At 50.2% G+C, this 18,970-nt stretch overlaps 3 protein-coding genes across 3 annotated transcripts in view; 1 reads left to right on the top strand and 2 right to left on the bottom strand.

The window, feature by feature from the left end:
• The first annotated feature begins 491 nt into the window (after positions 1–491).
• On the top strand, positions 492–4,298 carry KLHL10 (kelch like family member 10). The gene is made up of 4 exons (XM_064733619.1): positions 492–926; positions 1,706–2,323; positions 2,759–2,908; positions 3,903–4,298. The coding sequence occupies exons 1-4, from the start codon at positions 507–509 to the stop codon at positions 4,272–4,274; spliced, it is 1,560 nt and encodes a 519-aa protein (XP_064589689.1). The 5' UTR covers positions 492–506; the 3' UTR covers positions 4,275–4,298.
• Positions 4,299–4,572: 274 nt separating this feature from the next.
• KLHL11 (kelch like family member 11) lies at positions 4,573–10,648 on the bottom strand. Its single transcript, XM_064733618.1, has 2 exons — positions 10,152–10,648; positions 4,573–9,941 (listed from the first exon to the last, which is right to left on the bottom strand). The coding sequence occupies exons 1-2, from the start codon at positions 10,646–10,648 to the stop codon at positions 8,345–8,347; spliced, it is 2,094 nt and encodes a 697-aa protein (XP_064589688.1). The 3' UTR covers positions 4,573–8,344.
• A 973-nt stretch (positions 10,649–11,621) lies between these two features.
• Positions 11,622–18,970, bottom strand: part of ACLY (ATP citrate lyase) — a 29,200-nt gene continuing 21,851 nt past the window's right edge. The window contains exons 15-28 of the mRNA XM_064733539.1: positions 17,837–18,005; positions 17,299–17,403; positions 16,878–17,074; positions 16,624–16,705; positions 16,166–16,276; positions 15,534–15,661; positions 15,255–15,348; positions 14,853–15,007; positions 14,359–14,509; positions 13,713–13,856; positions 13,435–13,548; positions 12,912–12,994; positions 12,606–12,682; positions 11,622–12,444 (exon numbers count right to left, since the gene is read on the bottom strand). Coding sequence (XP_064589609.1) covers positions 12,350–12,444; positions 12,606–12,682; positions 12,912–12,994; positions 13,435–13,548; positions 13,713–13,856; positions 14,359–14,509; positions 14,853–15,007; positions 15,255–15,348; positions 15,534–15,661; positions 16,166–16,276; positions 16,624–16,705; positions 16,878–17,074; positions 17,299–17,403; positions 17,837–18,005 — 1,705 coding nt within the window. The 3' untranslated portion in view covers positions 11,622–12,349. The remainder of the gene's footprint in view (positions 12,445–12,605; positions 12,683–12,911; positions 12,995–13,434; positions 13,549–13,712; positions 13,857–14,358; positions 14,510–14,852; positions 15,008–15,254; positions 15,349–15,533; positions 15,662–16,165; positions 16,277–16,623; positions 16,706–16,877; positions 17,075–17,298; positions 17,404–17,836; positions 18,006–18,970) is intronic.

Raw genomic sequence — 18,970 nt, 5'->3', positions numbered from 1 at the left:
TGGTGCTGCACCTGGGTTGGGGAAACCCCACCCCAGTGTCAGTCTGGGCTGGGGGATGAATGGATGGAGGGCAGCCGTGGGGAGAAAGGCTTGGGGTGCTGGTGGGTGAGAGGCTGAACACGCCCTGGCTGTGTGCACTGGCTCCCAAAACCCCCCCATTGTCCTGGGCTCATCCCCACACCGTGGGCAGCAGGCCATGGGGGGATTCTGCCCCTCTGCTCCTCTCAGGTGAAACCCCCTGCCCTGCTGCCTCCAGCTCTGGTGTGCTCCAGAGGCTGTGTCTCCTTTTTCAAACAAAACCAGCAAGTAAAACATTAATGAATAAACCACGGGGCCTCCCAGAATGGCTCCTGCCAGTGCCAAAACTGGTGTCCTGGGGGCAGGGGGAGCACAGGGGATTCAGAGGCAGGGTTTAACACGGCAACACCAATGTTTTCAGGACTCTGTTTACCAACTGGGACAGCGCAGGCAAGATGGTCTATCAAATCCCTGGCATTTCAGCTGAAATGATGGGTCTCATCATCAATTACGCCTACACCGGGACAGTACCGATCACAGAGGACAACGTGGAGAGTTTGCTGGCTGCAGCAGATCAGTTCAATGTCATGGGCATCGTCAGCCTGTGCTGTGAGTTCCTCAGTTCCAGGCTGTGCTTTGAGAATTGCATTGGCATTTGCAGACTCACTGACTATTACCACTGCCCCGACCTGCGCGCAGCTGCCTGCGTGTACATCCTGCATCACTTCGAGGAGGTGTCCCAGGTGTCCGAGGAGTTCCTAGACCTCTCTGCCGAGGAGCTGGCACACATCATTGAGAAGGATGAGCTGAACGTGCGGCGAGAAGAAGCCGTGTTTGAGGCTGTGCTGAGGTGGATCGCTCATGACCCGCAGAACAGGAGGCAGCACATCGCCTGCTTGCTCAGCAAGGTGGGTGCAGAGCAGCTTTGGAGCTGTCCCCAAAGGCTGCTGAGGGGGAAACCATCAGGATCTATTGGAATAATTACCAATGTTGCTGGACAGGATGTGCCTGAGCTTGTCTGGTCCTGCTGCTGAACCAAATAGCGGCACTGTGGTGTTTCACCCCAGAAACACTTTTGGCTGGCTGGGTGTGTGGTGTTTCATACTTTTGGCTGGCTGGATGCTGCAGCTGGGTGCTTGGAGGCAGCTCCAGGCCTGCAGGAGCTCTGGTGGTGCTGGGATGGAGCTTCCCCCCACAACAGGGTCTGCTCCTTGGGTATACCTCTGTTGGAGCAGCTTTAAGGCAATGGTGAAGGAGTTGGTTCTGATGGAGGGTTTGGATCCAGAGCTTTATTCTGGCTCACAGGCCTCTGAATCCAGCAACTGCTCCAACAGAACTCCCCAATCCCTGTGGTTTGCTTGCCCTTTTACCCGGGGGAGAGGGGAAGGAAAGGAATATGGGGACTACCAACCAGGTACAGGAGGGGAGATCTCAAAGGGCAAATGACACCTGGATGGCCCAATGCCCCCCAGGGGTAGAGGGCATCCTTTGAATCTGCCAATCACTGGATGCCCTTCTGGAATGCCAGGATTGACAGACAGTGCTGGGCAGGGGTTAGGGTGTGGAAGGGATTGATTGACACACCTGGCAGGGAATCTTCAGGGAGAAACCCGGGATATCTGAGGCAAACCATGACATCACACCACAACAAGTGTCAGCACTCCAACCTCCTCCTTGCCCGTTTCAGGTTCGACTGGCACTCCTACAATCCGACTACTTCATGAACAACGTCAAAGCTCACGAGTACGTGAAAGACAACGCCAACTGCAAAGATCTCATCATCAGTGCCCTGTCCGAAATCTACGACCTGAACTCCTACGGCCAGAGTTCCTCAGTCAACGCCAACCCCCTCACCCGGCCGCGCCTGCCCTACGCCATCCTCTTTGCCATCGGGGGCTGGAGCGGCGGCGGCGCCACCAGCGCCATCGAGACCTACGACGGCCGCACCGACAAGTGGCTGAACATCCCCTGGGAGCAGGAGAGCCCTGTTGCCTATCATGGCTCGGCTTATTTGAAAGGCCACGTCTACGTTATCGGTGGATTCGATGGCACGGATTATTTCAACATCGTCAAGCGCTTCGATCCGCTGCAGAAGACGTGGCAGCAGGTAGCGCCCATGCACTCACGGCGCTGCTACGTCAGCGTCACCGTTGTGGACAACTTCATCTATGCCATGGGAGGGTTTGATGGCTACATGAGGCTCAACACAGCGGAGCGCTATGACCCAGACACCAACCAGTGGACCCTGATCACCCCCATGCACGAGCAGAGGAGCGACGCCAGTGCAACCACGCTGAATGGAAAGGTAAAGTAACCCCAGATGAGAGAAGCTGGGGTTGCAGCATGAGAAAAGTTCACATAAACCTTCACTAAATTTGTAACACTTAAATTCATAACAATTTATGAAATCCTGGAGCTGCAGATATAAAGTAGCCTGCCTGGTGTGGCAGTAACCAGGAGTACAAAAACTCTTCCAGAGCTGCTGCCAACCTGGTGCCCAACAGCCCTTTTCCTGGCCATAGGTGCAATACTGGGCCTGTCTGCTTCATGCAGCTTGGAAAATCAAGAGTAGAAATCTTGCTGGCATCAACTCTTTGCACTGCTGCTACTTCAAACCCAGGATGAAAAGACCATTCCCACTCTAAAACAGAACACCCCAAAAATCCTGCTACAGCATTCATGTTTCCTCACCAAGGGTCTAACCACCCCATTCACACTTTCCCACCTCTCCTGTCCCCAGGTGTACATCTGTGGTGGGTTTGATGGTGATCAGTGCCTCAGCTCAGCTGAAGTGTTCAACCCCACCACAAACCAGTGGTCCCTGATCGCCCCAATGAGCAGCAGGAGAAGTGGAGTTGGGGTGATGGCGTATGGGAACCAGGTGTACGCGGTAAGGGCCAACACCCCCCAGCACTGCAGTCCCTGGGGTGGCTGCAGCTCCCACACCTCCAGGGTGGCCATGTGTTGATGTGAGGTTTAGGGAAGTCAGAGCCAGAACGGTTGATGCACTTCCTGAGAATGTTATCACCCACCACACGCTTTTGGGTATAAAAAGGGTGTTTGGCAATGTTTAAGCAGCTGCAGCAAAGAACGTAATTTCTGCCGCTGCCAGCAGCATCAGCAGCACAGAGGAGGGACTTGGGCCTGCTCATCCATTGTTTATCCTCTCCATGGACTGCATCCAGCCTCTGGAGAAATGTCAAAATTGACAGTTGCATAAAGTGCTTTGGAAAGCTGCTCAGAGAGGAGGGAGCAATAAGCAAGAACCATGCTTGGAGAGCTGGTGCTCTTGGTCCTGCCCAGAGATCTGGTGCTTTCTGCCTTGCTCAGAGATCTGGTGCTCTCTGCCACGGTTGGAGATCTGGTGCTCTCTGCCCTGCTCAGAGATCTGGTGCTCTCTGCCATGGTTGGAGATCTGGCGCTCTCTGCCCTGCTCAGAGATCTGGTGCTCTCTGCCACGGTTGGAGATCTGGTGCTCTCTGCCATGGTTGGAGATCTGGCGCTCTCTGCCATGCTCAGAGAGCTGGTGCTCTCTGCCCTGCTCAGAATCTGGTGCTCTCTGCCCTGCCCAGAGATCTGGTGCTCTCTGCCATGCTCAGAGATCTGGTGCTCTTTGCCATGCTCAGAGATCTGGTGCTACCTTGGCTGGAGATCTGGTGCTCTCTGCCACGGTTGGAGATCTGGTGCTCTCTGCCATGCTCAGAGATCTGGTGCTCTCTGCCATGGCTGGAGATCTGGTGCTCTCTGCCATGCTCAGAGATCTGGTGCTCTCTGCCATGCTCAGACTGCAGCCAGGGAGGCAGAGCAGTTCCCATCTCACTGTACCTGCCAGGACCTGCCTGAGGAAAGGCCCCTCTCAGTTTCTGTCCCTTTGGCATTCCCAGGTCGGAGGGTTTGACGGGAACAGCCGGCTGCAGAGCGTGGAAGCGTACAACCCCATCGCCAACGCCTGGCACGCCGTGCCCTCCATGCTAAACCCACGCAGCAACTTTGGCATTGAGGTGATGGACGGCCTCTTGTTCGTGGTTGGGGGCTTCAATGGGTTCAGCACCACCGTTGCCACCGAGTGCTACGAGGAGGACACCAACGAGTGGTACGATGCCCACAGCATGGGCATCACCCGCAGCGCCGTCAGCTGCTGCGTGGTGCCAGGACTCTCCAATGTCATGGAATACATCGCCAGGCAACACTACTACCAGCACAGCTCCTCCATGGACATCTTGTTCACCAGCTCAACTCGGAGCTCGCCGTTGTAAATAGTTCCCCTTAGCTAGGAGTGTTGTGATCAGCCATCACTGGATGCTTGTGTAAATAGTTCTGCGTATCTAATAAAGTCTTCTGAGCATCCCACCACTGGATGCCTGTGTAAATAGTTGTCTTTTAGGTAATAAAGTCCCCATGGCAGCAAGGGAGAATGTTCCTTTGTTCTAAAATAGAAACAATTGTAACAGGCCAAAAGGATCATTAGGAGTTCAAATTTTCACTCAACAGCACTACCCAATGTATCAGCCACACCCTATACACTGACTTAAAAAAATCAAAAGCACAACAGAATGCTAGAGAAATAAAAGGTTTATTTTCATTAATTCACCTCTTACAATAAACTTTAGTACAGTGTATTTAAGGTCAAGAACAGGACAGCAGGATCTGTTTCAAAGGGCCTGTGACACACACAACTTTACCTCACAGCTAGGGACAGGAGTGCTGCTCCCCAGGAAACTGCTGTCCCTCTGTTAATGTGCCAGGAGAGCAGAGCTGCTGCAACCCACAGTGACATGGACCCACGAGGAGAATCTGACTATTAATGGTCATCAAACAGCTCGTTAGTTCCACACTCTACATTCATATTAGTAACAGGGTTAGATCCTCAAGAGCACCTGTTTTATCAGATTTCACCCAGGACTGTCAAAGGGGAGATGGCTTGGACCCCAACCTAAGGTGGACAGAGCTGAAAATAAATCCAAGACCACTTTCTTTACACTTGCTTTTCAAAGCCCATTGGATGTTACAACATCCTGTTACAAGGCTGTAATATTAAGAACAGAGAAAGTTCTAATTCCTTGGGACTGGGTTTGTTTTCAGCCACCAGGGTATTTCACAACACAAAAGACGAGCCAAGAGTTTGGATTTTAATATTTACTGTAATGGAGAAAAATGTCATTGCAATAGTCAAGCAGAATGCTGGGTACAGTTGATCACAGCACATGAAACATGTTTGCTTCATCTGTGGAATGGACTCCCACTGTGTGCAAGGGAGTCCATTAAAAACACAACCCCTCTAATGGAGTATCCAGGTAGTTATAAAATATTATGTACACATATGGCCCCTGGGAGTTACCAAAGTGACCACTACCACCTGGCAGGGGGTAAAGAAAAGCAGAAAGCCAGGACATGTCACGTGTTTGGTGGCAGGAATCAGGACAGGTGTAGAGATGTGATTGTCCTAAGGAGGAGGAAAACTCCCCCAATATCCTTTTCCCTCAGTGAGGCAGCAGTCAGCCTTCTCACCCTTACTGAACACACACTGCTGACAGCTGAGCAGCCTCCAGAAACACACGTGAGGAATTCCCAGGCTTTTGTTTATGGGATCATTTGATAAACACCCAGCAAGATAGGGTGGTCAAGGGCACAAGGAAATTGTTATGGGTTCACAGGCTTGTGGGCTAAACTGCAGCCAGAGCCACGAATGCAATTCTCCCACCACCTCATGTGATGCAATGAATTATTTATTTGATCTATCAGTCACAAACCACACCAGTGCCACTGGTCCCCTGGGATTCAAGGCTAAAACACCCCAACTGCTTAAAACTATCCCAGAAGTGGCAGAGCAAACACTGAGAGCAGCCTGTGCTGCTGCCAGCCCCCACCCCAAGCACATGGAGGGACAGCAAGGCACACACAGCATGCAGCTGGCACACACAGGTTACCTGTCCATGATGGGGCTGCCTCTCAGGGGAGTGCTTTGAGTAAATGCCACAGCTTGTCCAGCAGCCCAGAGTCCTCCTGGGAAGTGCAACATCAATTTTGCTTAGAAAAAGCAAGACTGCAAGGTTTGTTCTTGCCTCTTTGTTGCACAGTGCCATGCATTAAATATTCAGCTTCTATTCCAACTTGGTGTTTCTCCCTACAGATTGTCTGTATTTGAGGAGAGGCTACAAGAGAGCTTGGAGAGAGCTGTGGTGGTGACCTACGACTCCCCAACTGCCTGCTTAATCCCTCCAGCTGGTTCAGCAGGGTGGAGGACAGAACTCCTCTTAAGTATCTTAAAATCAGCTCCCACAAATTGCTGTAACATTGATGGATTCAGCACCAGAGGCATTTGCATTTTATCACAAACTGCTGCAGGAGCAGCAATTCCATATCTACTCCAGCCAGACCTGCAAGAGTCCATGGATCAACCCCAGCTTACAAACCTGCAGCAGCTGTTTGGGAACAGTCACCTGCAAACATCACCTTAAACTCACCTAAATTTCCTCTTGCATGAAGCCAGTTGGGACTTCACCTGCCCCAACAACAAAACAGGCAAAGAAAATAAAACATGGTTACCACAGAGGAGTAAACCAAGAAAAACTGTTCAGAATTTCAAGTCTGGTAGTTTTTTTAACTAAGGCTGGAGACTTCTCACAAAAAGACAAGCTGTTGATATCAAAGTGGCCCACGAACCACAAAGTGGAGCACTGGGGGACGCACACATCAGAGAAACCTTTACACACTGAGTGGTGGAAAGACTTACCCCAAGTTTCAGATATGATCTGGGCTGCCTGTTGAACTGGAAAAGGAGAATGAGCAGCTCAGGAAGCAAAACAATTAAGACCAAAACAACCCCGAAATTGGTTAAAAGTTCTTTGCGAAGAACTAACCCACAGCAAAACCACCAGCAAATCATCAACGAACCAAGAACAGTACGAGATTTTCCAGAAAGGTTTGTCTACACAAATTTTGTAATACCCAGGTTACTCCTCCCATTCCCTTCCCTAAGATCCTGAGTTAAGACTGCATGGAAAAACCTGGAACATTCAAAAGAAGGGAAGGATGGGGAGAAAAGGAGGTAGGAGGTATGCACTGAAACTGTTGGTAAATGAAAGGTCCTGGAGCTTCTTGGATGGGGAGAAGGAGTGCTCAGTGGGGCAGAGAGGCAGGGATACCCCAAAGGGACTATCCCACATTCTGTTTGTTCCCTGGGAGTGCAGCAGGAAGCATCCAGAGCCAACCAGGGCATTTGCAAAGTACAGCCACCCCAAAATGCCAAAAGGTGTTCAAATGAGCTTGAATGTCACCCCAGATCAAGTGGGGAAATTCAGATACCTGGAGACTCTGAAAGCCCAGCTCTCCCCCCTGCAGGAGCACAGCTGGGAGCCCCTTGGGACAGCACAGGAGGGCAAAGGGTTCTGATTGTCAGAGAGGCTGGGAACAGCAGGGGCTCTTTCATCACTTTTCACTAGAATGAAAACATTTGAGAAAAGACCTACGAGTAGCTCAGGTTTCACTGTATTCCCATGAAATAATCCCACTCTCACCGATCCACTCTGACAGAACTGAACAACCAGTGTGGGTGGGTGGCTCATGGCTGGGTGTCACTCCTTTGCTCAGGCTGTTGACCCAAGTTTTTGAGTCAGAGACAGACTCAAACCTGCAATACACCTGAAAAAAAATCCACTGCCTCAAGCTCTCTTTTAGCAAGTGTTTTGTGTCCAACCAATCATCCATTTAAAAACAAACTCTGCAGCCTCTCTACAACACACAAATACAAAATATTTAATACACATAGAAACATCCTGAAGTAATTTCATAAAGAAAGATTGTGCTTTTGTTTCATACAGAGCTATTGCACTTGCCTCCAGCTTGGGAAAGCCAAGTACACCAACACCAATCCTGTGAAGTTTAGTCACTGAGGAGAGAATCAAAGGAATGTCAAGAGATAAGTGCAAATGAAACAGGTGCTTTCAAGCACACACAAATGTAACCACTAAATTATTAAGAGAGAGATCTTTGATTTTCCAAGTAGAACTGTTAGAGACTAACTCTACAGAAATCCTTGGAACCAAAGATCTGAGGAAAGAAGTAACAGGCTTAATGCTCCCAGAGACATTTCACAGCCCGATACAGGCTACAGCTTTTCCCTGGGCATCATTAAGGAATACTGCTGGATTCATGGAGTGTCTCAATTCCCACCCACCCTCAACTTCTGAGCTTCTGAATTTTCAGTACACAACAGATGCTGGTTTTATGCATCAAATCAAATCCACACCCTCATGTCTTATAAAGACACATCAAGCCTAACAAATGGGTTTATTTCCTAGGCTCATCAGGAGTGACACTGCAGACACTAGCACTCGATCTGGGAGCGCGGCATCCTCCGTAAGCTCAGGGAGTATCGGTGGATCTCCTGCATCTGCCTTTCCTGCATCTGCCTGATTCTATCTTTTTGCCACATGAGATTTTGTGGCATGGGGTACCTCTGTGTTCCCTGCAGGCACCTGAAGGGGATTCTCACGTGGCAGGCAGTGGCTCTGCAGCGGGGCTGTGGCATGGGGGGCAGGAGCATCCAGCGCTTGCGCTCGGCGCAGTAGCGATAGGCCTCCTTCCTGTACTGCTTGTCAATGTCATCGCTGTTCTTCCAGCCCCCAATGATAAACACGTCATCTTTGTAGTAACAAATAGCTGCTCCTTCAATGCTCAGCACCTCGGGGGGCAAGGATTCCAGGATTTCATCCGAGGCCCTGCTGGAGATCTTTCCCTTGGCCTCCTCGTTGTCTATGGGGTAACTCTTGGGGCAGCACGATGCCGTGTGGTAGAAGTTGGTGCTGGCCACAGACATCTGGAAGGAGCAATAGTTGTCGATGAGGGGCAGGGATTCCACGTCTTGCCACTGCCTGGTTTCAGCATCATATCTGATAATAACAGCCCTGAGCCCGTCCTCGCTGTCGCTGTCGACCGGGGTGCGGGCGGCCACGTACACGTACCGGTCCTCCACGGAGACAGCCTTGACATCCCGCAGGATCTTTGGTGCCGACTCCAGGTTCAGCCATTTGTCCTGCTCAGGATTATAAATGGCCACATCTTTAAAGCCTGGACTGAAATTGCCGTGCCCGCCAATACTGTACAAGTTGCCTTTCACTTCAGTAAGGCCAAAGGAATGCTTCCTGGTTATGAGGTTTGAAACCTGCTCCCAAATATTTCTGTTTGGATTGTACCTCTCCACAGTCTTGGCAAAGCCTGGTTCCATGGAGCCGGCCACATACACATAGGACTCTGTCACGGCCACAGCGTGCCCATCCAGGTGGTTGTGGATGTGAGGCAGGTTCACCCACCTGTCCTCATCTATGAAGTAGCCCACGCACTCGCTCAGGTAGTCACCACCCTCGGACACGCCGCCGATGACCATGATGACGTCCATGTTCTGGCCGAAGCGTGGCAGCAGTGCAGCAGGGCAGGCTGAGTGCTGCAGGTTCCCTGACTGCAGGTTCTCAGAGCGCAGGGCATGGCTCTCCACAGCCTCGGACACCAGCTTCACACAGGCCTCGCTGCTCGACACCAGCCGCTCGGATTTCACGTGGCGAGTCAGGTACGTGGGTTTCATCTGAGACAATCTTAGCAGCTTAAAGAGATCTTCAAAGTACCTCTCTCTTTCCTCAGGATTTTTCTGAACCCACTTCAAAACAGTCTCAAAGAGGATTTCTTCAGAGTCCACCGTGATCTCCGAGTCTGAGAGCCAGTCGCGGACAAGGTGAAATGGCAAAGTGTAGAACTCCTCATCCTGGATGACTTTGTGGAAGTTCCTCCTGATCATATCCTGCGCTTTGAGGGCCAGCTGATTCAGGGAATACATGTGGGCCAAGCTGTGAACCGCCACACAGTTGGAAAGGTTCAGCTTCTTCTTCAGAAACTCTCCGCAGAAATCCTTCAACCGGGTCAGCAGAAACCTACAGACAAACAAGGGAGTTATACATCCCTAGAGGTGTTCAAGGCCAGACTGGATGGGGCTTGGAGCAACTGGGATAGAGAACGTGTCCCTGCCCATGGCAAGGGGTGGAACGAGATGAACCTCTAAGGTTCCTTCCAACCCAAACCAGTGTGTGATCCTCTGCTGCAGTGACCCGGTCCCTGCCAGCCCCCGCCAGGGCCGCACTTACCTGTCCGCCATCTCCAGCACCTCATGGACGTTGCCGGGGCTCACGCGGATGGTGCCGGTGTACATGAAGCCGATAACGGCCTCCACCGTGTCGGGGTCGGGGCCGCCCTCCGAGCTCCACTTCTGCAGCTCCACGCGACCCGAGCGCGACTCCGCAAACCCTCCCGAGAGCAGCGGCGTGAAGTACTCGGTGGCGGCGGCCAGGACGGACCGGTGCGCCCGGTACTCGCGGGCCATGCCCGCGCCGCCGAAAGCCAGCGTGATGTCGCAGTACAGGCCGTGGCGGCGCTGCTCGTTCTGCCGCCAGGCCACGTCGGAGCAGTGCGCCGGGCACCCAAACTCCTCCGCCTCAGCCTCTCCATCCGCCGCGCTCCCGCGTGGGGCCCCGCGCTCCGCCTCGGCCGCCGTCGGGCCAGGACCGGGGCCGGGACCGGGGCCGGGGCTCGGACCGGGCTGCGGCTGCGGACAGGCCGCGGCCGCCGCCATCTTGTCGGACATGGCGGGCGGGGCGCGGCGCCGCCCCCTGGCGGAGGGAGCGCGCGCTGCAGGGCAATGGTGGCGACACCGTGAGGGGAGCGGCTGCCAGCGCAGCGCCCGGGACACGCCAAGATCCGTCGGCGCGGCACCCCACGAGAGCCCGCCTTCCCTTCACTCGGGACCCCCCATACAGCCCGGGAGCCCCCGGGACCGCCCGGAACACCGCGTCCCCTCACCCCGGACCCCTCGGAACTTTGCCGTATTTCCCGTCCCCTCAGGCCAGGACCCCCCGGATGTCCATCCCCTCAGGCCGGAGTCCTCAGGACCCACCCGGATCTTCATTCCCTCAGCCCGGACCACTCGGGACTTTGTCGTATTCCCCTTCCCCTCAGCCCAGAGCCCCCGGGACCCTCCTGGATCTCCATCCCCTCAGCCCGGAGCCCGCAGGACCCCGCGTCCCCTCAGGCCGGACCACTCGGGACTTTATCGTATCCCCCATCCCCTCAGCCCGGAGCCCCCCGGGATCCTCCGTCCCCATCGTGGCAGGGCCCCGATGCCTCGGGCCCTTTCCACTCGGAGCCTCAGGCAATCCTCATCCTTTTCTTCTTCCTGGCGTGCCCTCTCTGCACCTGGGCAATTAGGAATTCTCTCACTCCATGGTACATTGGGTTTTTAATTACAACGCAGTGAGGTGTATAGGTGGTTATTTCATGTTTGGTATACACACAGTGCAGTACTCTAACTCTTGTATAATGGTATCAGAACTAGCTTGTGTCCTTCTGTTTATTCTCTACTTAAGTTTTATCTTTTTGACCTTTTTCCACCCAAGGTGAAGTCTGCCTGCAGTTTGATTTTTATTTCTCCCCTTTTAAATCACCTGAAACAGACCCTGAAGAGTAATTGCTTTGAAGGTTATTTTGTTAAATGACAACTTGTCACATCCCCTTAGACACTGTTTAGGGACAACTCACAGAAATCACACATGGAAAAATAATAAATTAGTAACGTGTATTTATTTGCGTTTGGTTACAGTACACAGACAAGGAGGACACTGAAATTATTACTGAGATATTTTTGCAGCTGCAGATTACATGAGTGACAGTGCACAGAGCAGCAGTCAGAGGAAAGGAGAGGTTGTTTGCATAAATACAGACACTGGAGTACAGGGATTTCACAGTTTTCACAGCAGTATGTTACAACTTTACACTTTAAATTACTACACCAGCTTGAGTAACATCGGTTATACTTTAGCAGTGGTCCCAGGATTCAGGTACAGTCAGACCAAGGACAAGAACATGATAAACAAATTGAAAAATAACAAGTAACAAAAAAAAAAAATCCAAAGTGATGGCTTATGGGAATGACAGGCACGTTCCCCTCATGGGAAAGGTACAGCTTGTTACCAGAATTCAGTAAGGCATACCTATGAGCCAAACTCTACCCCCCAAACCCTAAATCACTTCTGGAAAAGAAATGAAATGAGAATAGAAAAAAATAAAAGTGTGAGAGATGGTATTAAATACAGCAGGTAACAGAGGGAATAGCACAAGTTTTGGTTTTATTAGAGTAAGTTTCTATCCTTATAAAACAGTTGCTTTGCACAGTTTGACCAGGCAGCTCGACGTCTCTGTCCCCATAATCATCTTTACACATCACAGTCCCACTGTGGCTGTCCCCTGGCCAGGTTTCTGTCCTGGTGCACTCCAAGGCACCAGCAGCTTCTCACATGGTCATGTGCTCTGGTAGGACATAGGAGATGTCATCCCAGGGGTGACGGTACAGACCCTGCTTCAATCTCTTCTGGTCCAGGTAGTGCCCTGAAAGGAGAGTGGCTTATGTTACAAAATCCCCATTCCTCCTCTAGTCTTTGCCATGAGTTGGATTTCTGAATCCTCCTGGGTTTCAGGTTTTTCTGGTGTTCCTAAGGCAGGGCAGCCCCAGGAGGAGGGAAGGGGCAGGGAGGATGTGGTAAACTCACCAATGAATCCCATACTCCTGCCCAGCACAAAGATGCCATTGAGAGCTCCTATATCAATATATTCATCTGCTTCTTCCCTGCAAAACAAAGGAAAGTGATTCCTTAAGCAGATGATTACCAGGAGCCATTCAATCTCAGATGGGCTGCCACCTGCTCTAGTGCCACAAGCCACACAAATTCCCCTGACAGCTTTCTGCCCCCAAAAGCCAAGCCAGGCTATGTTTCCTTCCCATGTCATGGAATTCTGCCCCTCAGGAGCTGGCAGTGCAGCTTCACATGGTGCAAGAACAGCTTCCCCTCACTCACCGTGTGAAAGAGCCACAATTCCTGAGCACATCAACAAAGGCCACTCCAATAAAGCCATCTACATTCAGGATAAGGTTTGGTTTCTGCAGGAAATAAAACACATGCAACAAAGATGTCAACAGTGCAAATAGTGTTCACATGGCACCTTCCACTGGTGATTTGAGGGCTGCCTGTAGCTGGGGGCACGCCAGCCCAGCAGCCTGAGCAACAGCTACACTTAATGGAAATGCTGGAAAATCAACCCAAAACCCTCTTGGGTCACCCCCCAGAGGTTCCTAGCAGCCAGCAGCCTGGGATTTACACCCAGCAGTGCCACTGTGGCCACACAGATGATGGTTTGGCTTGTTCAGCATTTTCCTGGCAGCCAAATACCTTCAGCCTTCCCAAACTGCAGCTGTACGTGGCTTCAACTCCACCCCAGCAGCAATTTATGGAGCACTGCACTGAAAATCCAGTTGAGGCCCAGTGACTTCCCCTGCCATGAGAAGCAGTGCCCAGAGCATTCAGAGCTGCTGCCCCTCACCTTGGAAGTTGTGATTTTTTCTACTTCGAGGGCGTAGTCCAGCAGGGGAGTGGCTGGGAAGTGCTGCTTCACATAGTCCTTGAGAATCTGAACTCTCATGTCAGGGTTGTTTATCTGCAAGTTCACAGCACATTAACAGTCAGTGATGTTGCCTCTCACTGATACTTTTTGTGGTCAATAGCTGCCTCTGAAACTTGCTGATTTTCTTTCCTTTGTTTTTGCTCTCCCCCACCCATTTGTAAAAATCCCACAAGTTTGTCCTAATGCAGTTTTCTTACTGATTTCACTCTGTGTCCAATGCCCATGATCAGCTTCCCTTCTTTCTTCATCTTATTCACAAATTCCATGGGGATAATGCCACTGTCAAAAGCTTTGCTGAACATCTTGGCTGCAGCATCAAGTGCTCCCCCAAACCGGTCACCCTGGGTGCAGAACAAAGGCAATTACATCAAAGGAGTCCACAATTAAGATACAAACCCAAGATTATCTCCCCCATCCACCCTCCTGGTCTCTGGAATTCATGACATTAGAGTTGGGCAGGCACCTGAGAGAAAGCATTTGCTTATCTCTCACAAGAATGCCAATTTGGAGCCGGTGCATCTCTGCTAGAGACAATGTAGGGGAAAAAGCAATTCAGTGTCTGTTTTAGCAAATCTTGTCACAGTTCAGGCACCAGAGTCAACACTGACAGCAATTTGGCTGCTACAAAATATTTCTAGACTCAAAAGAGACAAACTAGTCTGACTTACTGGAAAAATGGACCCGATTTGAAACCAAAACCAAACTACTACAGTTGAAATTCAAAGTTTGAGTGGACACACACCACCAGTCTGGGACTCTGCAGCCAACCCAAAAATAAATAGTAATAAAACCTAGAAGAGTAATGAGTAACAAAGCTAAACCTCCTGAATATCAGGTACTCACAATAGTAAGAAGGCCTGAAGTGAGGCTTGAAACCAGATCTTTGCCAGCCCTGGCACAGACAATGGTGTTGTGGGCTCCAGACACGGCTGGCCCGTGGTCTGCTGTCACCATCAGGCACATCTCAATGAACTGGCAGGCGTACCTGGGCAACCTGGGCACAGACACCACATCACTCAGCGACACAACACAAATGCAAATGTTTGTGAAGTCCCCAGCCCCTCCAGAGCTGAGGTGACACAAGACGTCACAGAGTGTGAATCAAGCCTAGAATACAGAAGTTTCCTCAATGCACCACAAGACTTGTGGAAAACTTCATCCTGAGATTAAAACACACTGTATGCAACCCAAAATGCTGATAGAGGGCCATGGAGGAAATACAGAGATGGCATTCCAGTGAGTCTACCTTCACAAAGGAATCCTGGAGTTACTTTTTTAGCTTAAAAGTCCATTAATAAACAAGAAAAACTCCAAAGAATTTGCAAGAACCACCTCACCTCCTCTGAAACCAGAGCAGGCCTAGAACCCCTCCAATTCCCATCTCCTCTTTGAAGACCTCAGTGATGGGCATGCCAGCATAGATCAGCTCCTGGCCTCGCTCGTCACAGATGCTGGTCATGAAGGAAGCAGGCTTGCGGATCAGCCCCAGCTCCTGGAATTCAGGGTAAAACAGGATGTTAAACACCCCACTCCAGCACAGAGGGGCAGCACAAGGCAGAGGGGGCAAAGAGCCATGCTTCAGGTTTGCCCTCAGAGCAGCTTCCACAGCCCAAAATCAGCACAGCTCACAAGTAACACTACAAAGCACAAGGTACAACCCCAATGTGGTATCCAGAATCTCAACCAGTGCTCTGGCTGATTCCAAGAAACCCAAAAGCAGCTAAAGCAGCACAGCTCACCCTTGCCCAGGAGTAATCCATTGGCACAGTGGGAGGAGGCACTTCCTCAGCTGGTTCAATCACTCTTTTGGCCACAAGATCCTGGTACACAGACCTAGGGAGAGAATCCATTCAGTAACTTTATAAGAGATTCAAGAGAACCAATCTAACCTAGACCTTAAAACCCCACAATAAGTACAATCTGCTTTCCTTAAGCATAAATATATTCCCTATCAGGCCAGAATCAGTGTCCTGAGAGCTTTTGTCCACTGCTGAAGGTGCCCTGTGAGTGTGACTTACTGAATGACCTCTCCCAGCTCATCAAAACTCCGGGGAACAAACACTCCAGCTTCCTTTAAGGCTTTGTTCTTTGCTACAGCAGTTTCAGAGGCCTGGTTGGCACAAGCTCCTGCATGGCCAAACTGCACCTACAAACAGGAAAAGAGAGCACTAAGGAATACAGATTGTAACCTGCAGAGTGCAACAGAACAGAGCCCTGACTGGGAACAGCAGTGGCTGCACATCTGTCTCATCTGGGCTGCCAAAACTCCTGGTTACAGTCAGAGCCAAGAGGGATGTTCTGATCTGGAATCACTCCAGGCTCATTCACTTTCTGCCTCCCTAAACTGCCCCTCTTCAGAGCTGTTTAACATAGATCTTTGCCATTCCCACTCCAGAAATAGGCAGCTATTGGAATTTGTTGCTTTCCCTGGCATCTTTGGGGTCCCTTCACAAGTAAGCAGAATCCTCTGGAAATTTCCTGTGACAGAACTATAGAAGCACAAGATATCTTTATCATTTATATTTATGAACTTTTGCACATTAAAGTTACTCCTGCCAGTTCTGGAACGTTTAGATACAATGAGTAAAGTTCTATTTCCTATTGTGGATATATTCCTATTTTATGCATTTTCCCCCATTTTTACACATACCTCTGAGGAGAACATGGTGGCACAGGTACCAATGCACCAGCACACCACTGGCTTGGTGATCCGGCCCTCTTTAATACCCCTGCAGATCTTGTACTCTTCTGTGCCTCCAATCTGAAGGAGAGAGAGATGGTTCTGAGCTGCACTTTTGATAAAACCAGCTCCAAAACACACAAAGAAGCATTGCTGGGAATCCTCCTACTTTTTCACAGAACAATGGCTGAAGTGTCATAACAAAACCTCCTGATTTTTCTTTTTATTTATTTTAAATAGGGAAGACTATGCTTGCCTGTGGAATACATTCAATTTCTTTTGATGAAAGCAGCAAGAAATAAAATTTGGAATATTCACGAACAGTAGAAGTAGAGTAGCTGCTATTTAGCATTCTTGCAACCAGGTCAGATGCTCCCCAAACAAAAACCACACAGATATTTCTCAGAGAGTTAAGTGGTCTCACTCACCTCCCCCAGCACTACAATCATCTTCACTCCTGGAGTATCCTGATAACGCAACACATGATCCATAAAAGTCGAACCAGGATATCTGTGTGCAATCAGAAGAAATGGTAGAAATTTATTTAATATATTTTTCGGAAAGAAAAACTAACACCCAACCTGCTCTTGTTGCAGCCCGAATTGCAAACAGCAACACTTCCTTCTCTAAATTACCAACAATTCCTCTGCTGACCAACTTGAAAAGCAGTGCCAGCTCATACCTGTCCCCTCCAATGGCCACCCCCTCGTAGACCCCGTCAGTGGTGCGGGAGATGATGTTGTTGAGCTCGTTGGACATCCCTCCAGAGCGGGACACGTAGGCCACGCTGCCAGGGCGGTACAGCTTCGATGCCAGGATGTTATCCAGCATGCCTCCTGTGTTGCCTATTTTAAAGCAACCTGGCTTGATCCCACCAACCTGTAAGAGAAAGGTGTAAAGCCCTTTAAAATTGTGAAACTGAGGAGCATTTGTGTAAGGCAGCATTTCTATAGAGAAGGGAGGATGGCAAAGAGTTTAAGGTGAGAAATTAGCATGCACTTCCTGTGAGTAAAGACAAAGTGGGTTGTAGGATCACTTCAATCATTGCAGAAAGCTGATCTGAAGGTTAAGAAAGACAGGAGAAGGTGGCCATCAGCACTTACAGTTGCAGGCCCAATGATGGTGACTCCCTTTTTATCAGCTGCCTTGATCAGTTTGCGTGTCAGGGCCTCTGGAATGCCCTCGGCAATAATGGCAATGGTGCGGATCTGCCAATGGTGAGAGAAAGAAAATCACTGGTACCCCACAGAGCTGCCCCTGCCAGGCCCCTGGGAGGTCACCCTGTGCATTCTCATCCAGGAAGGCCCCAATGCATGAATCTGCAGGCTGCCATGATCTTCACAACAGGCTCAATGCTCTGCTCAGGGAATTTTCTCCCCCTTGCACATCAGAGCAGCACTGAAGTAGTTACTGCTAACCCAGAAGTACCAAGCTCCTCTTAAACAAATTGCAAGTCCAGCATTAGGATTTGCCAGGGACCCTCAGCATCCTCCTTACAGTCTGTAAAGGGTTAGAATTGGGGGTTATCTACTAACTCAGAAAACCAAGACAATTTGCTAATGCCACCATGGTTTAAGAAACACCAGTATCCTGCTGACAGGGTCATCCTTCTTCATTTGTGCTTTTTCTGGATGCACTCACCTGAGGATAATTCATGGTTTCAACAGTGCTGTCATAGGCAGAGCGCAGGGACGCAAAGTTGATGAGAACATCCACCTCTGGGTGCTTCCTCATGGCATCTGACATGTTCTTGTACACTGGGATCAGGATCTCCTTGTGGCCCCAGTAGAACTTCTGCCTGTGGTCACCCCTGTGGAAGAGAAGACAGAAAAGCCCTGACCTGAAGGCTGCTGGAAAGGCAAAGGGACACAGTGCATGCAGACAGAGGAGTTTACAAACCCCATGTTCTCACTCCCTGAGACTGACTGAGACACTCACGAGCACGTGAGCGTGTCTGGGGAGGGACCATATGACAGCAGAAGGTTCTTCAGAGAATAGGACAGAGCAGCATATGGAAGGAGACGGGCTAATGGGGACAGAGGCATCCAGCAAGATGAATAAGCTCTCCCACAGTGAAGTTACCAGAGCCTTAACTCTACTCCAAGCTGGAAGACAGAATGAGGCACAGAAAGAGTAATGAATGAGAGGTGTGCAAAGCTGTGTCACTGGGCTGGGCTAACACTGGACTGAGGGAACAGCAAACCAGGATCTGTAGTGAACAGCCAGGACAGCCACTGGAGGGCCAGTCAGCTTCCCAATCCTGCTACAGGGGGATTCTGTGTCATGGATATATTTTATGAGAAATCCTTTGGCTGGGATCTTTTCTCCTGAGAAGCTGAGAGGCCTCAGAAATGAAATGTAAACAATGGTTATCTGCTGCTGTGGAATGCAACAAGTGCATCTTTGATTGGCCTCATGTGGTTGTTTTCAATTAATGGCCAATCACAGTCCAGCTGTCTCAGACTCTCTGGTCAGGCACAAGATTTTATTATCATTCCTTTCCTTGCAAGCCTTCTGATGAAATCCTTTATTCTATTATTTTAGTATAGTTTTAATGTATCATTTTCTTTTAATATATCATAAAATAATAAATCAGCCTTCTGAAACATGGAGTCCAGATTCTCATCTCTCCCCTTGTCAGGGTTGCCTGCAAATTCAACAACTCTGCCCATCCCACAGGCACTGGAGGGGCAGCACCTGGGAAGGTTTCACTGTTGGCATTTATACACAGTAGATGTTCTGACTGGAACTGCAGTGAAGTCTGACTGGGCAGTT

Source organism: Zonotrichia leucophrys, chromosome 27 (assembly GCF_028769735.1).
Source record: "Zonotrichia leucophrys gambelii isolate GWCS_2022_RI chromosome 27, RI_Zleu_2.0, whole genome shotgun sequence".
Lineage (NCBI taxonomy): Eukaryota > Metazoa > Chordata > Aves > Passeriformes > Passerellidae > Zonotrichia > Zonotrichia leucophrys.
The sequence above is the reverse complement of the archived record's forward strand: the minus strand, read 5'-3'. Positions and strand labels throughout refer to the sequence as shown.